This window comes from Mobula birostris, chromosome 24, assembly GCF_030028105.1.
Source record: "Mobula birostris isolate sMobBir1 chromosome 24, sMobBir1.hap1, whole genome shotgun sequence".
Lineage (NCBI taxonomy): Eukaryota > Metazoa > Chordata > Chondrichthyes > Myliobatiformes > Myliobatidae > Mobula > Mobula birostris.
Window position 1 is genome coordinate 54,041,531 of NC_092393.1, and position 14,098 is coordinate 54,055,628.

The 14,098-nt window shown below is 40.8% G+C and overlaps 1 protein-coding gene across 1 annotated transcript in view; it reads right to left on the bottom strand.

Annotated features, from left to right (window-relative positions):
• Nucleotides 1-14,098, bottom strand: part of cep131 (centrosomal protein 131) — a 149,693-nt gene that overhangs the window by 80,495 nt on the left and 55,100 nt on the right. Inside the window, exons 8-10 of the mRNA XM_072242397.1 lie at nt 9,941-10,128; nt 8,848-9,003; nt 901-1,018 (exon numbers count right to left, since the gene is read on the bottom strand). Coding sequence (XP_072098498.1) covers nt 901-1,018; nt 8,848-9,003; nt 9,941-10,128 — 462 coding nt within the window. The remainder of the gene's footprint in view (nt 1-900; nt 1,019-8,847; nt 9,004-9,940; nt 10,129-14,098) is intronic.

Sequence of the window (14,098 nt, forward strand, 5' to 3'; positions counted from 1 at the left end):
ATGTAAAAGTGGGACAATGAGTAAGTGATCTTTCAGAGTACCAGAAGGAACTGAATGATCTCCTGTATTGCTACCATTCTATGACATTGCCTTGCATTTACTAGTTCTAATATTTGTGAGAGACTTGACATTTAGCAAGGGTTAGATAAGGCAAATCATGAAACTGTTCCATTGTATCCACAACACAGGACACATGCTGCATTTGAAAAGTGAACAAACAAAACCACTCTGGCAAGATTACTTCAGCATACATCTAAAAAGCAGTGAGACTACAGGAGGAGGTAAAGAAATGCACTGGCTGATTAAAATGTAAGGTAGATAATTTCCAAAAAATCTTTTGGAATGAAGCACACAAGATAAGGAGGCATAGAGATTGCTTTGAAAAAGACATGTTATCTTGGAGCTAGCAACACACAAAATGCTGGAGGAACTCAGCAGGTCAGGCAGCATCTATGGAGAGGAATAGAGTCATTGTTTTGTGCCAAGAACCTTAATCAGTCCTGATTAAGGGTCTCAATCCAAAACATCAACTGCTTATTCCCCTCCATAGATGTTGCCTAAGCTACGGGGTTCCTGCAAGATTTTGTGTATTGCTCGAAATTTTAACAGAATATCTTGTGCCTAGCTTGGAGCTATGCTTCTCCAAGTTTTTTACAAAGTGCTTGTCTCATAACCACCTCTGTAGTATTCTAATTGACAGCTATTGATTGCTAATATAAGATAATAATAAATAGTACTACATGCAACTGCCAGGGTAACAGAGGGTGAACTAGATGAACTGAGATCTTTTATCACACAATATTCCCCGCATTCACTGTAGACAGCTTGAATGAACTAAATGCCAATATCTAGTGTGCTGCAAATTATCTGACAAATCATCTTACAAAAGTTTGTTAGCACCTGTTTTTTTGCAGCAAGAAGTCGCTTAAGTGCAGCTTGACCTGCTCTGCGCCTCTGGAAATGCCGCCGGTACCATCGCTGAATGGTAATCGCTGCATGACTCACATGCTGTATAAATCTGTTGTGGGCAGAGGGAATGAGGGAGGTGTTGTTAACAAAAAGCATGTCCTTTTAAAACAATTTGAAATTCATCATTTCCCATTTTAGAAAAAGAACTCCTTTCTTCCTGCTGGGTGCTGATTTACAGAGGGTTTTTTTTTTATTCATTCAGCTCATGATTCCTTAGCCAAGTTTTTGCTCTGGAGTACCATGAATAATTTGCCTCTGCGTGCTTTCTTCTTAAACACACCATACAGTGCAGAATGAAGCAATTACACCACACTTTCCAAGGCATGCTACAACAACCAACAATAACTAATTATTGCTTCATGTAGATACACAAATCCACCTCAAAATCTAAATTGTTCTGATTAAACTCTTGTCAATAATGTGACTAATTTACCCAGCATGACATTCCTAACTCCTTTCTAAGGAATATTCCCAAGTTCCTGAATTTTTTTCACTTCTGGCATCCACCTCCATTTAGCATAAAGCACAATAATTCTCAGGTGGAACACAAAATTCTGTGTTGGTCACAGAAGGCTGTGAGTACCAGGACACTTGGTCTCAGGATCTGGAACCAAGAGGTCAAGTGCAACATATATTTTGTGTCATGTAAAGCTTTTGTGGTGCTCCACCGGTAATATATTATGAAGTGATATTCCATGGAACTATTTTAATTTGGTTTATGGTGTTAAACAGGTGTTTTTAGATGGAACAGAAAATTCAAAATGGGAATCCATCCTTGTATCAACTTTTAATATGATCACCAACATTAAATTCATTCCCCAGATTCCTGCAATGGCCTAATTGTGAAGTAGTCACAGAGTAAATAAATATGAATCAGATGTTGGAAAGAAATAAAACCTCACACCAGATCATTACTAAAAAAAAGATTTCTACAGATATTTTACCTGTGTCTCTCATGTCCTGTTCACTTCAGAATTAATGGTCTTTCAACCTATTGATGATCAATGTAGATTGATGCATTTTAAGTCAAGCCCCGACTTTGAGAGTCACCAGACTACTTTCCCACTTTATTCTTACAACTCAGAGGAACAGCAGGCAAATAGAAAAGCACAAGGAAAGATTCCATCCCATCATTTTCACCAATATCAAACCCAGCTGCAGGGAAATTACAGCATTGTGACAACTGGACACTAGCTTAGAATGTATTGCAAAGATAAGAAAACCCCAATCAAGAAAGATGTAAACAAACACACCTAGAAAGTACAGCAAGGAAACACTAAAACAATGCTATATATATTCTGCAAAGCACAGGCACCAGCTAGAATGTGCACTACAAAATCTAGCTATCAGCACAATACCACAAAAAACACACCCTTTCATGGAAAACTGTGCATACCCAAAATCAGGATGAGTGATATCTGGATTATCGTTCTGAAGCACTTGGGTAAAGTCCTTTTTATCATTAAGGTTTAAGTACTGGATTCTAAGGATGGTAGAAAAACACATTTAGAGATAATTGACTCAAAGTCCTTTCACTGTTTAGGTAGGCTATAAGGTACTGCTAGCATGGGCATTTTCATATTGCTGCACTACACACCAATCTACTCAAAAATGAATGAAGCCACATGTACATCAAATGTTACTTCATAACAATATTGTTTATACAGAGAATTATTAAGTGAAATATGGAAAATGCAGAGAACCTCTAAAATAAAGAAATAAATATCACTGTTTTTTTTCCCCTGGGTAGAAAGCAAAAAATCCATCTGAATTGAAACTTGACAATTAAAAATAAATATCATAAAAAAACTTCCTATTTCCCTAAGTACCAGAAAGAAGCCGCTCAATTTCATTGTACTCAAGGTCCGTTTGGGTATAAAATCAAATTTTAACCTAATCATGGCCGATCCAAACCCAGTACTTTCCACACCAAACCAAGCCAATGCTGTTGACAAAACAATCTCCCATGTTATTATTCTGTCTGAGGATGCCCTTTGAAACTCCTTCCTCTCACCTTAAACATACAGCCTCTTGTGTTTGATATCCCTATCACAGACAAAAGATTCAATCCACTATATACAACTATTATAATATTTTAAACCTCTCAGCCTCCTTTGCACCACAAAAAATAAGTGCAGCCTATTCAATCTCTCCAATCCAGGCAGTATCCCATGAATTCCCTCTACACTCTCGCCACTGCAATTGTATTCTTCCCACAGTGTGGCAGCCAGAAGTGCACACAGAATTCCAAAAGCAGCCTAACAAGCATCTTATAAAGTTGTAACATGATGTCCCAATTTTTATATGCCTCGTGCCATTTGCCTTCTGCCCCACCCTATCAACCCATATTACAACTTCAGGGAAACTATGGACGTGAACCTCCAAGATCTCATCAACATTACTTAGGTTCCTACAAATAGCTGGGTATTTCCTGTCCTGATTTGAATTTGCAAAATGTGTCACCTCCAATTTAGAAGCAAGGGGGACTCTTTCAAAGTAATGGGCTGTTATTCATTTAAAACTGAGGTAGGTAGAAATATCTGTGGAGGGCAGTGAATCTCTACAGTTCTCTGCCTTAGAGAGCTGTGGAAGCTGAATCATTAGAGATAAACTTCAAAAAAGAAAAAATATTAAAAGTGAAATATAAAAAATCACTAACAAAAAAAGAGTACTTTCATTTAAAAATGTGAAAAATACCTACACTACAGAATCAAGGCAAGAACCCTCAAAATATAAAAATCTAAATCTGTAAGCTAGATATTAGCTTTTTTTTCCCAAAAAGGAAACGAAAAACAAATTTAAAAAAGAAAAAAAAACAGTGCGTTAATTAGACCTCAGCAGAGGAAGACAAATTGTCGAGAGAACTTTGAGCTTTGCCCGGAGTTTTAAACAAACGACGAGAATTATCCGCCATAACAACTCTCAACCAGGCTGGGAATAGCAACGCTAATTTATAGCCCTTATGATAAAGTTCTGACATCTGTGGTTTAAAAGCCATCCATTCTTTCAATACTTCCTGGCTGAAATCCTCAATGATACGAAATTTAAAACTTTGAAATTCGATCATGCTTTCCGCCGAGCAGCTCGTATCATTTGTTCCTTAACACGAACATAATGAAACCGAACAATGATGGGCCTCGGTTTAAATTGTTTAGATGGTTTAGAGTGTAAACTACGATGTGCATGGTCTAGCAATGGGGGCTCCTCCAAAATTTCTGGACCAAATACATCCATTAACAATTTAGAAAAGTATTTAGTAGGATCTCCCGTCTCAACATCTTCAGGAAGTCCGATTATTCGCAGATTCTGTCGTCGAGAACGATTTGCAAGATCGATAATCTTTGCTTTATAACGCTCCAACTGCTGAGTTGTCGAAGTTAGATTTTTTTCAGAAGATTCAATTTTTCGATCCCTTTTGCGACCATCTTCATCTAGTTCCAAGATTCTAATTTGTTGTTGATCAACTTCGCATCTGAATGATTTAACGGCATCTTGAATCGTCTTCAAAACTTCTTCAAACACAGCAAATCTTTGGTTAAGTGTATTCTCTCTGAGTTTCGTCATTATTTCAACAGTTCATGGAGTCTCCTTCGATGCTTTAAGATCGCCATCTTTTTTTCCGTTCCCGCCGCAGCCCTTTCCGTTTTTAACTTCATGTGCTCTGGTCAGCACGTTCAGTAAATAAAAATCGAAGTTCAAAGATATATTTGTAGTATAAACCCTTTAGTGTAGGTACAGATAAAGTAAATACGGGTGGTTACAGGTAAAACAGATAAAGGGAATGGGGCAACGCCAAAGTGTAGCTCACTCCATGAGCGCTCCCTGGAAAGTCCGAATGGTAGATAAATTTGTTTGAAATACTGAGGCATTGAGGACAATGAGCATCTGGCACAGAGGAGGAGTTAAGGCCTGGAAAAGATACTGTGAACACTTAAAAACACTTTTTACAGTGCTGTTTATATTGTAAATACATGCTGGTATTTATGCATATTTTATTCCATATCTGTACTTTAACTGCAAACTCCTAATACAGTGGATACCTGATAAATGGAACACATTAGGACCAGTACATTTTGGCCCAATTAAATGGCTGCTCCAATTAACCGGTTTCATGAAAATAGTTGGAAGACAAACTATCATAAATAAGTGACAAATTATGCATTTAAATGAAATATAGAACAAATTACAACACTACCAATACCACTGCAGCATTATAAAACTGTGTATTAATTCCTCATAACTATTGATAGAAGAGTTCATCACTGCCGTGTTCTTTTGATTAACCGTAAATGAATAAAATCATTTACTCCTGGTGCAGATAATGGACTACCTTCATTGCCTTTCTGCAGAAAGTCAAACTAAAAAATGAAATTATCAAAAAATTTAAAAATTGTTGTCTTTCCAAATCGGCGCCTGTCTAGCCAAATGGATAACACAAGCACGCTCAGCTAACACTACTTAAAAAAAGTTTGCTCTGTAACGTCTAACAGCCATTTCTGACATCTCCAAGCCTGAATGCTTACAGTAAGCAAAACAGCTCTGAATTGTCTTACTGTTTATTTCTCACCATCAGTGACAAAAATCACTGCTTTCCGAACACAAACACACACAACTGACTCTATTTAAAAACTGTTAGCTCTAAGCAAGGTGTACAGTCTACCGCCACACAAGTACATGCGACTGACACTAGGTGGAAGCTGTGCAGCAAGTCTTCTGTCCCAATTAAGTGGCGCATTATCCCAAATAAATGAAGGGAATTCTGGCTATTTTCTTGATTAGTTTTTGTTCTTCAAGAGCTGTCCCATTTAAGCAGCTGCCCCAATTAACCGATCATCCAATTAACTGGAATCCACTCTGTATACAAATATATATGGCAAATACATTTAATCTTCGAAAATAATAATAATTCTTGTATTAGACTACAAGACCATAGTCATAGGAGGTGATTTAAGCCATTCAGCCCATCAAGTCTGCTCCATCATTCAATCATGGCTGATTTATTTTTCCTTTCAACCCCATTTTCCTGCCTTCTGTCTGTAATCTCTGATGCCCTTACTAATCAAGAACCTATCAACTTCCACTTCGAATATACCCAATGACTAGGCCTCCACAGCCATCTATAGCAGAATAGAGAAGATTAAGTTTGGTCCATGGGCAAATTTTTCTCGAAGTGACCTCTTAGTCTTGGATGAATGTTTACCCTACAGTGCAAAGTGAAAGATATCCACCTTTTTACTATTAAGCAGCTTTGCTTGACAGCAACCACAGTTCTGACAGAAATTACCTTAATGGCATAGAGTTCGGGAAGGGTGTGCACATGATCCAGCCACGGACCTCAAAAAGGTAGATAAAGAAAGGGTGTTCCCTATGTGGGAGAGATTACAACTAGATTTCGCAAAATGAGCCACTCACTAAAACTGAGATAAGGTTATTTCCACACAACCTCGGAAGGTTGTGAATCTTTTAAACCCTCTTACTCAAAGAGAAGTGGAAGCAGTGTCTTTGAATATCTTTAAAGCAGAGGTAGACAGATTTTCTTGATTGCAAGGAGTAGGCACGGATCTAGAGTTGAGCTGACAATAAGTTCAGCCATGATTTTCTTGAAGAACTTGGAGGCTTGAAGAACAGATTGGCCAACTTCTGCACTGATTTATTGTTGATATGTGAAGAACAAAAGGATGACAGGAGAAAAGGTAGGACCGATTAGAGATAAAGGTGGGAAGATGTGCCTGGCGGCTGTGGAAGTGAGTGAGATCCTCAATAAATACTTCTCTTCGGTATTCACCAATGAGAGGGGACTTGATGACGGTGAGGACAATATGAGTGAGGTTGGTGTTCTGGAGCATGTTGATACTAAGGGAGAAGAGGTGTTGAAGTTATTAAAATACATTAGGACGGATAAGTCCCCGGGGCCTGACAGAATATTCCCCAGGCTGCTCCACGAGGCCAGAGAAGAGATTGCTGAGCCTCTGGCTAGGATCTTTGTGTCCTCGTTGTCTATGGAAATGGTACCGGAGGATTGGAGGGAGGCGAATGTTGTCCCCTTGTTCAAAAAAGGTAGTAGGGATAGTCTGGGTAATTATAGACCAGTGACCCTTATGTCTGTGGTGGGAAAGCTGTTGGAAAAGATTCTTAGAGACAGGATCTATGGGCATTTAGAGAATCATGGTCTGATCAGGGACAGTCAGCATGGCTTTGTGAAGGTCAGATCATATCTAACAAGCCTGATAGAGTTCTTTGAGGAGGTGGCCAGGCATATAGATGAGGGTAGTGCAGTGGATGTGATCTATATGGATTTTAGTAAGGCATTTGACAAGGTTCCACACAGTAGGCTTATTCAGAAAGTCAGAAGGCATGGGATCCAGGGACATTTGACCAGGTGGATTCAGAATTGGCTTGCCTGCAGAAGGCAGAGGGTCGTGGTGGAGGGAGTACATTCGGATTGGAGGGTTGTGACTAGTGGTGTCCCACAAGGATCGGCTCTGGGACCTCTACTTTTCGTGACTTTTATTAACGACCTGGATGTGGGGGTGAAGGATGAGTTGGCAAGTTTGCAGACAACACAAAGGTAGTGTAGAGGATTGTCGAAGATTGCAGAGAGACATTGATAGGATGCAAAAGTGGGTTGAGAAGTGGCAGATGGAGTTCAACCCGGAGAAGTGTGAGGTGGTACACTTTGGAAGGACAAACTCCAAGGCAGAGTACAAAGTAAATAAAAGTAAATGGAAGGATACTTGGTAGTGTGGAGGAGCAGAGGGATCTGGGGGTACATGTCCACAGATCCCTGAAAGTTGCCTCACAGGTGGATAGGGTAGTTAAGAAAGCTTATGGGGTGTTAGCTTTCATAAGTCGAGGGATAGAGTTTAAGAGTCACGAGGAGGTAATGATGCAGCTCTATAAAACTCTGGTTAGGCCACACTTGGAGTACTGCGTCCAGTTCTGGTCACCTCACTATAGGAAGCATTGGAAAGAGTACAGAGGAGATTTACCAGGATGTTGCCTGGTTTAGAGATTATGCATTATGATCAATGATTAAGGGAGCTAGGGCTTTACTCTTTGGAGAGAAGGAGGATGAGAGGAGACATGATAGAGGTATACGAGATATTAAGAGGAATAGATAGAGTGGATAGCCAGTGCCTCTTCCCCAGGGCACCACTGCTCAGTACAAGGGGACATGGCTTTAAGGTAAGGGGTGGGAAGTTCAAGGGGGATATTAGAGGAAGGTTTTTTACTCAGAGAGTGGTTGGTGTGTGGAATACACTGCCTGAGTCAGTCCCACCAGTGAAATTTAAGAGACTACTAGACAGGTATATGGAGGAATTTAAGGTGGGGGCTTATATGGGAGGCAGGGTTTGAGGGTCGGCACAACAATGTGGGTCGAAGGGCCTGTACTGTGCTGTACTATTCTATGTTCCATGTTCTATGTTCTATATGATTAGATATTTATCATCGACTTCTGCTTCTTCCTTCCCTCATTTCTTTAGTAGGAGCTGGCAGGTGAAGCACAGATATGTGGTATCATCAGACTGCACAAAATTAATGTAAACTCAACAGTATTAAATACAGTACCTCTCTACTTCAAAGATTATCGGACATTCAGACCATCATTCTGGAGACTGACAATTTGTTCATACATAATAGCACTCAAAGGATTAGACAACAAAATTATAGCAGAACACATTTGTGGAACCTTATTAAGAATATGCTTTCTTTTATTTCTTATATTCTTGCATGCAAATAAAGTTTGATGGTCAAATATCCAATTCTCTGGGAACAGAAAAACATACCAACTTTATCAAACTAATTTGGGATTACAAACTCACGTACGACAGATTTCTGTTGCTTTTGAACCTCAATGACCTAAGGATTAAAACTGACCTTTCTGCTTCCTCTTCAGTCACCTCCTTCTTTTTGTTCAAAGTACTGGTGTTGTTTCTTGTTGCAACATTATTACTGGAGAAATTTTTTTGTGATTTCTTTAAAGAGTTTTGGTCCAAGCTGTTTTCATCATGAGTTGGCACTTTAATCATGTTGCTGTCAAAAAAAAAACGCAAGCATATTTTTTTGGAATCCACACAGCAAAGCAAACAACCAGTTTTAAGTCTTAATGCACTTGATAATCTAGGCACGTTTTTTTTTATCTTCACAAGAGACAATTACAAATATATTATAATATTCTCTCATCCCTCAAACACCCAGCAAGAGCTTATTCAGACAAAACACAAACAAAATGCAGGAGGAACTCAGCAGGTCAGCCAGCATCTCTAGAGAGGAATAAACAGCCCATATTTCAGGCCAAGACCCTTCGCCAGGACTTAGGAGCAAATTCAAATACCCAGAGTTGATAAGTGAGAATGCACATTATTAATAAATACTAGACAATGGGGTGACCCGTTGGGGCACCCTTTGAGAGAAGGGTAGTGCAGTCTGATGTGACCAGAATGAACATTAAATTTTCCTGAATGCTATTGGTATCGCTTTGCTTTGGAAACTGAAGTAGAAAACCTCAGTTTATTAAAGAAGAACGACACTTAGCAAAGCAAATATTGATGCTCCTCATTTAAGGAAGGACAATTTTGATGGCATCATTTCTGGTTTATCTGCCACCCTTGTGCCTCTCGTTGTCATTCTGGAGACATGCAGTCCTTTCATCCCCCGTCTCTTCACCTCTTCTGCTGTTTGTTGTTTGTCTCTGATCCTGGAGATGTGCATGCCTCTCCTCCTCTGTCTCATCTTCTCTCATCTTTGTTGCCCTGATTCTTTGATCCTGGAGTTGTGTGGCCCTTTCCTCATCCGATTGTTGTTCTCCTTGCCGCTTCCTGAAGACGTTTGGCGTCATCTCTTGACCACAATGTCCCCCTTCTCTTTCCACGTGGCATAATTAGGCTATCCATATATGTTTACCCTAATGCTTGATAGAAGATAGGAAGCAGTAACACCAAAGCCTCCAAGCTGCTGAGGCTGGCCATGCGCATGCGTCGGGCTGTGGCGTCGCGGAATCCATGGAAGGTGGAAGCGGCTCTGTGAGCAACATGGGGCGCTGCTGAGGCTGGCCATGTGCATGTGTCGGGCTGTGGCGTCGCGGAATCCATGGAAGGTGGAAGCGGCTCTGTGAGCAACATGGGGCGCTGCTGAGGCTGGCCATGTGCATGTGTCGGGCTGTGGCGTCACGGAATCCATGGAAGGTGGAAGCAGCTCTGTGAGCATCATGGGGCGCTGCTGAGGCTGGCCATGTGCATGTGTCGGACTGTGGCGTCCCGATTTCCATGATGGCCAATCGGGTCTCGGGTGAAAGGCAGCCTGTTGATTTCTGGTGAATGAGCAATTTTATACAAATATAAAACCCTGAACTTTGCCTGTATTCTGTAAGTTAGCGCATTTTAATTTGATTTAGCCAAAAAAAAGTGCCGCTGTAATGCACCGTTTGCGCTAACTGGAGGTCACAAACAGACAAACAGACAGACAGAACATGACAGTTCTATTAGTATATAGATTGTTCTTTGTCACACAGAGCAAGGGTGGCCAAATCTAAAGGTCCTCAGAGCCGTATGCAATTGTACTCTACAGTTCAAGAACCACAAGACTTTTTACCACTAACCTTCTTTTCAAATTTATAGTCCAAAATAAATAGTGAAATCACGCCCTTCCTCATGGCTACATACTGTTAGAAACGGAAGCTCTGTGAGTCTGCACTTGGTTGTGTTATGTTATTCAGAAAACTAAACCTGCTTCATTAGTCACTAGAGTCTTGTGATACACGTATCTCAAGTTGTAGAAGCTTCTGCAATATTCTTAATAAATTCTCCATCAGAATATGGGCTTTCAGCATGAAAAAGATTCCATTTAATAGCAAACACTGTCCTCTGTTGGCTATTTTAATTGTTACCTTGATCTTCCCTAATTCTCTCCTCGGGGAATAGATCAGTAGAACTCTGACTGTATTTACAATATTTGCTTTGGTAAACAATACTATTTGATATATTCTCAACAGAGAATATGAATTCTTCTTCCTCTTCTGACATAAAACCTCTCTTTTTCATGGGCTAATTCCGTTTGCCTGTCCTGGGCTCATATCCCTCTAAATCTGTCCTATCAAATACCCATCCAAGTGTCTTTTAAATGTGGTCAGTGCACCTGCATCAATGACTTCCTCTGACACCTTATTCCATACACAGACCACCCTCAGGATGACAATCGCCCCCTGGGTTCCAATTAAATCTCTCCTCTGCGCCCTCAAGCTCGATTCTCCAACCCTGGAAAAATTGAGCGCTTTCATCTTATTTATGTCCCTCATGATTTTATACATCTCAAAATCTCCTCTCACCACCCTACATTTTTTAGAATTAGATGCTGTAAATATCATCCACAAAACTAATGTAGAAGAACTAAAATAGTGCAAGTGATGAAAACAGTTGGTCGTAATTCATAAGCCCTGCGCACTGCGAGATATGCTGCAGGAAAATGGCAGGCAGGCCACACAATCTGATGAAAGATGGCTATCTGGCCACAGTCCCACGATACTACAGGCAGGGATGAAATCACTGTAACTAACACTTTTTAATAGAGTCAAATATACAGCACAAAAATGGTCCATTAACCCATCTAGTCCATGCCAGTCTCCCCTTGTGCACAGGCCCAACTACCTGCAGCCCAACCACAGCCCTCCATACTTCTCTCATCGATGTAACTATCCAAACATCTCTTAAATGTTGCAACTTAAATCGCATCTACCACTCTTGCTACTAGCTTGTTCCACACACTCACCACTCTCTGAATGTAGTTGCTCCCCCCGGGTTCCCCTTACATATTTCACCTTTCACCCTAAACCTATGACCACTAGTTCTAGTCACTCCCAACCTGAGGGGAGAAAGCTGCTTGCATTCACCTTATCTATGTCCTTATAATAGTGGAAATCCTGATAAGATTTCCCCTCATTCTCCTGCACTCCAGTGAATAAAGTCATAACCTATTCAACTTTTCCATAAGACATAGGAGCAGTATTAGGCCATTCGGCCCATTGAGTCTGTTTCATCATTTCAACTTAGCTGATTTATTATCTCTCTCAAACCCATTCTCATGCCTTCTCCCCGTAACCTTTGATGTCCTTACTAATCAAGAACCTATCAACCGCCACTGACTTGGCCTCCACAGCCAGCTGTGGCAATATAATGCTACACATTCACTACCCACTGGTTAAAGAAATTTTTCCTCATCTCTGTTCTAAATGGACATCTCTCTATTCTGTGGCTGTGCCCTCTGGTCCTAGACTCCCCCACTACAAGAAACATACGTTCCACATCCACTCTGGATAGGCCTTTCAATATTTGATAGGTTTCAATGAGATACCCCCCTCATTTTTCTAAACTCCAGCAAGTGCAGGCCCAGAGCCATCAAACACTCCTTGAATGTTAATCCTTTCATTCCAGTGTGGCCTCCTGCATATCGGTGAGACCTGACGTAGACTGGGAGAACTACTTCGCCAAGCTTCTATGCTCCGTCCGCCAGAACACGCAGGATCTCCCAGTGACCACCCATTTTAATTCCGCTTCCCATTCCCATTCCGATATGTTCATCCATGGCCTCCTCCACTGTCATGATAGGTTTTACCTTTCACCTGGTGGTTCTCTTTCTCTCTCTCCTCCCCCCACCTTTTAAATCTACTCCTCTGCTTTTTTCTCCAGTCCTGTTGAAAGGGCTTGGCCCGAAACATCGACTGGACCTTTTTCCATAGATGCTGCCTGGTCTGCTGAGTTCCTCCACCATGTTGTGTGTGTTGCTCGGATTTCCAACATCTGCAGGTTTTCTCTTACATATCCTTTCTTAGATCAAACTGCTCACCATATCTGAAGTGTGATTTGACCAATGCCTTCTAAAGCTTTAAGCATTACATCCTTGCTTTTATATTCTTGTCTTCTCCCATACACTTCCCTGCACTGCATTCCATCTGCCACTTCTTTGCCTATTCTCCTAATCTGTCCAAGTCCTTTTGTAGACTCACTGCTTCCTCAGCACTGCCTACCCCCTCCACCTATGTTTATATCATCTACAAACTTGGCCACAAAGCCATCAATTCTACCACCCAGATCACTGACATGACGTGAAATTAAGCAGTCCCAACAACAACCCCTGAGGAACGCCACTAGTCCCCGAGAGCCAGCCAAAGAAAGGCTCTTTTATTCCAATTCTTTGTTTTGTGGAAGTCTTTGGCATATATAAATAAAACAGAATTTTCCAACCCAAAACATTATCACTCTGCAATATAGACAAGACACCCCACAAGAAACATGTTACACTAAGATAGAAAATGACTATGTAGTCAAGAGAGAATGCAGATGCTGGAATCTGAAATAACAAACTGCTGGAGGAGCTCAGCGGCTGAGCAGCTGTGCAGTACAAGGAACTACTGGCATTTCAGATCGAGACCTTGAATCGCGACCAAGAATGGAGGGGGAAACCAGCTGGTATAAAGAGAAGAGAATAAAAGGTGAGTGGGGTTAATATAACTGGAAACTGTGTGAAATCAGTTACAGTTTCGTGCACTGAATTGTATCACATAAGGCACCACAGTAAGTGCAAAAACTGAATTTTAAACAACACACATCAAAGTTGCTGGTGAACGCAGCAGGCCAGGCAGCATCTCTAGGAAGAGGTACAGTCGACGTTTCGGGTCGACTCGGCCCGAAACGTCAACTGTACCTCTTCCTAGAGATGTTGCCTGGCCTGCTGCGCTCACCAGCAACTTTGATGTGTGTTGCTTGAATTTCCAGCATCTGCAGAATTCTTCGTGTTTACGTTACTGAATTTTAAACTTTAATTCTTAACAAACTGCCATAGAGTTACTATGTTGCTGAATTTTTTGTTAATAGATGGCTAATGGGAAAGAGCAACTTTGCGTGTCAAAAAGTCATGACAATTACCACATTTGCAACCTTGGGCACCAAAGCAAGTCATAAGTCCTCAAAAAGAGTAGATCAAAGGATTATTTGGCAACTTATTTTAGGACTGGGCTTATGACCTGCAAGGGATAGGACTAGTTATCCATATGTGGAAGTCAAATGCACACTTTACGTTTCAAGAGCCAATACAGAACAACGATTGAGCAAAAATCAAAGGAGTTGATTTAATTCAG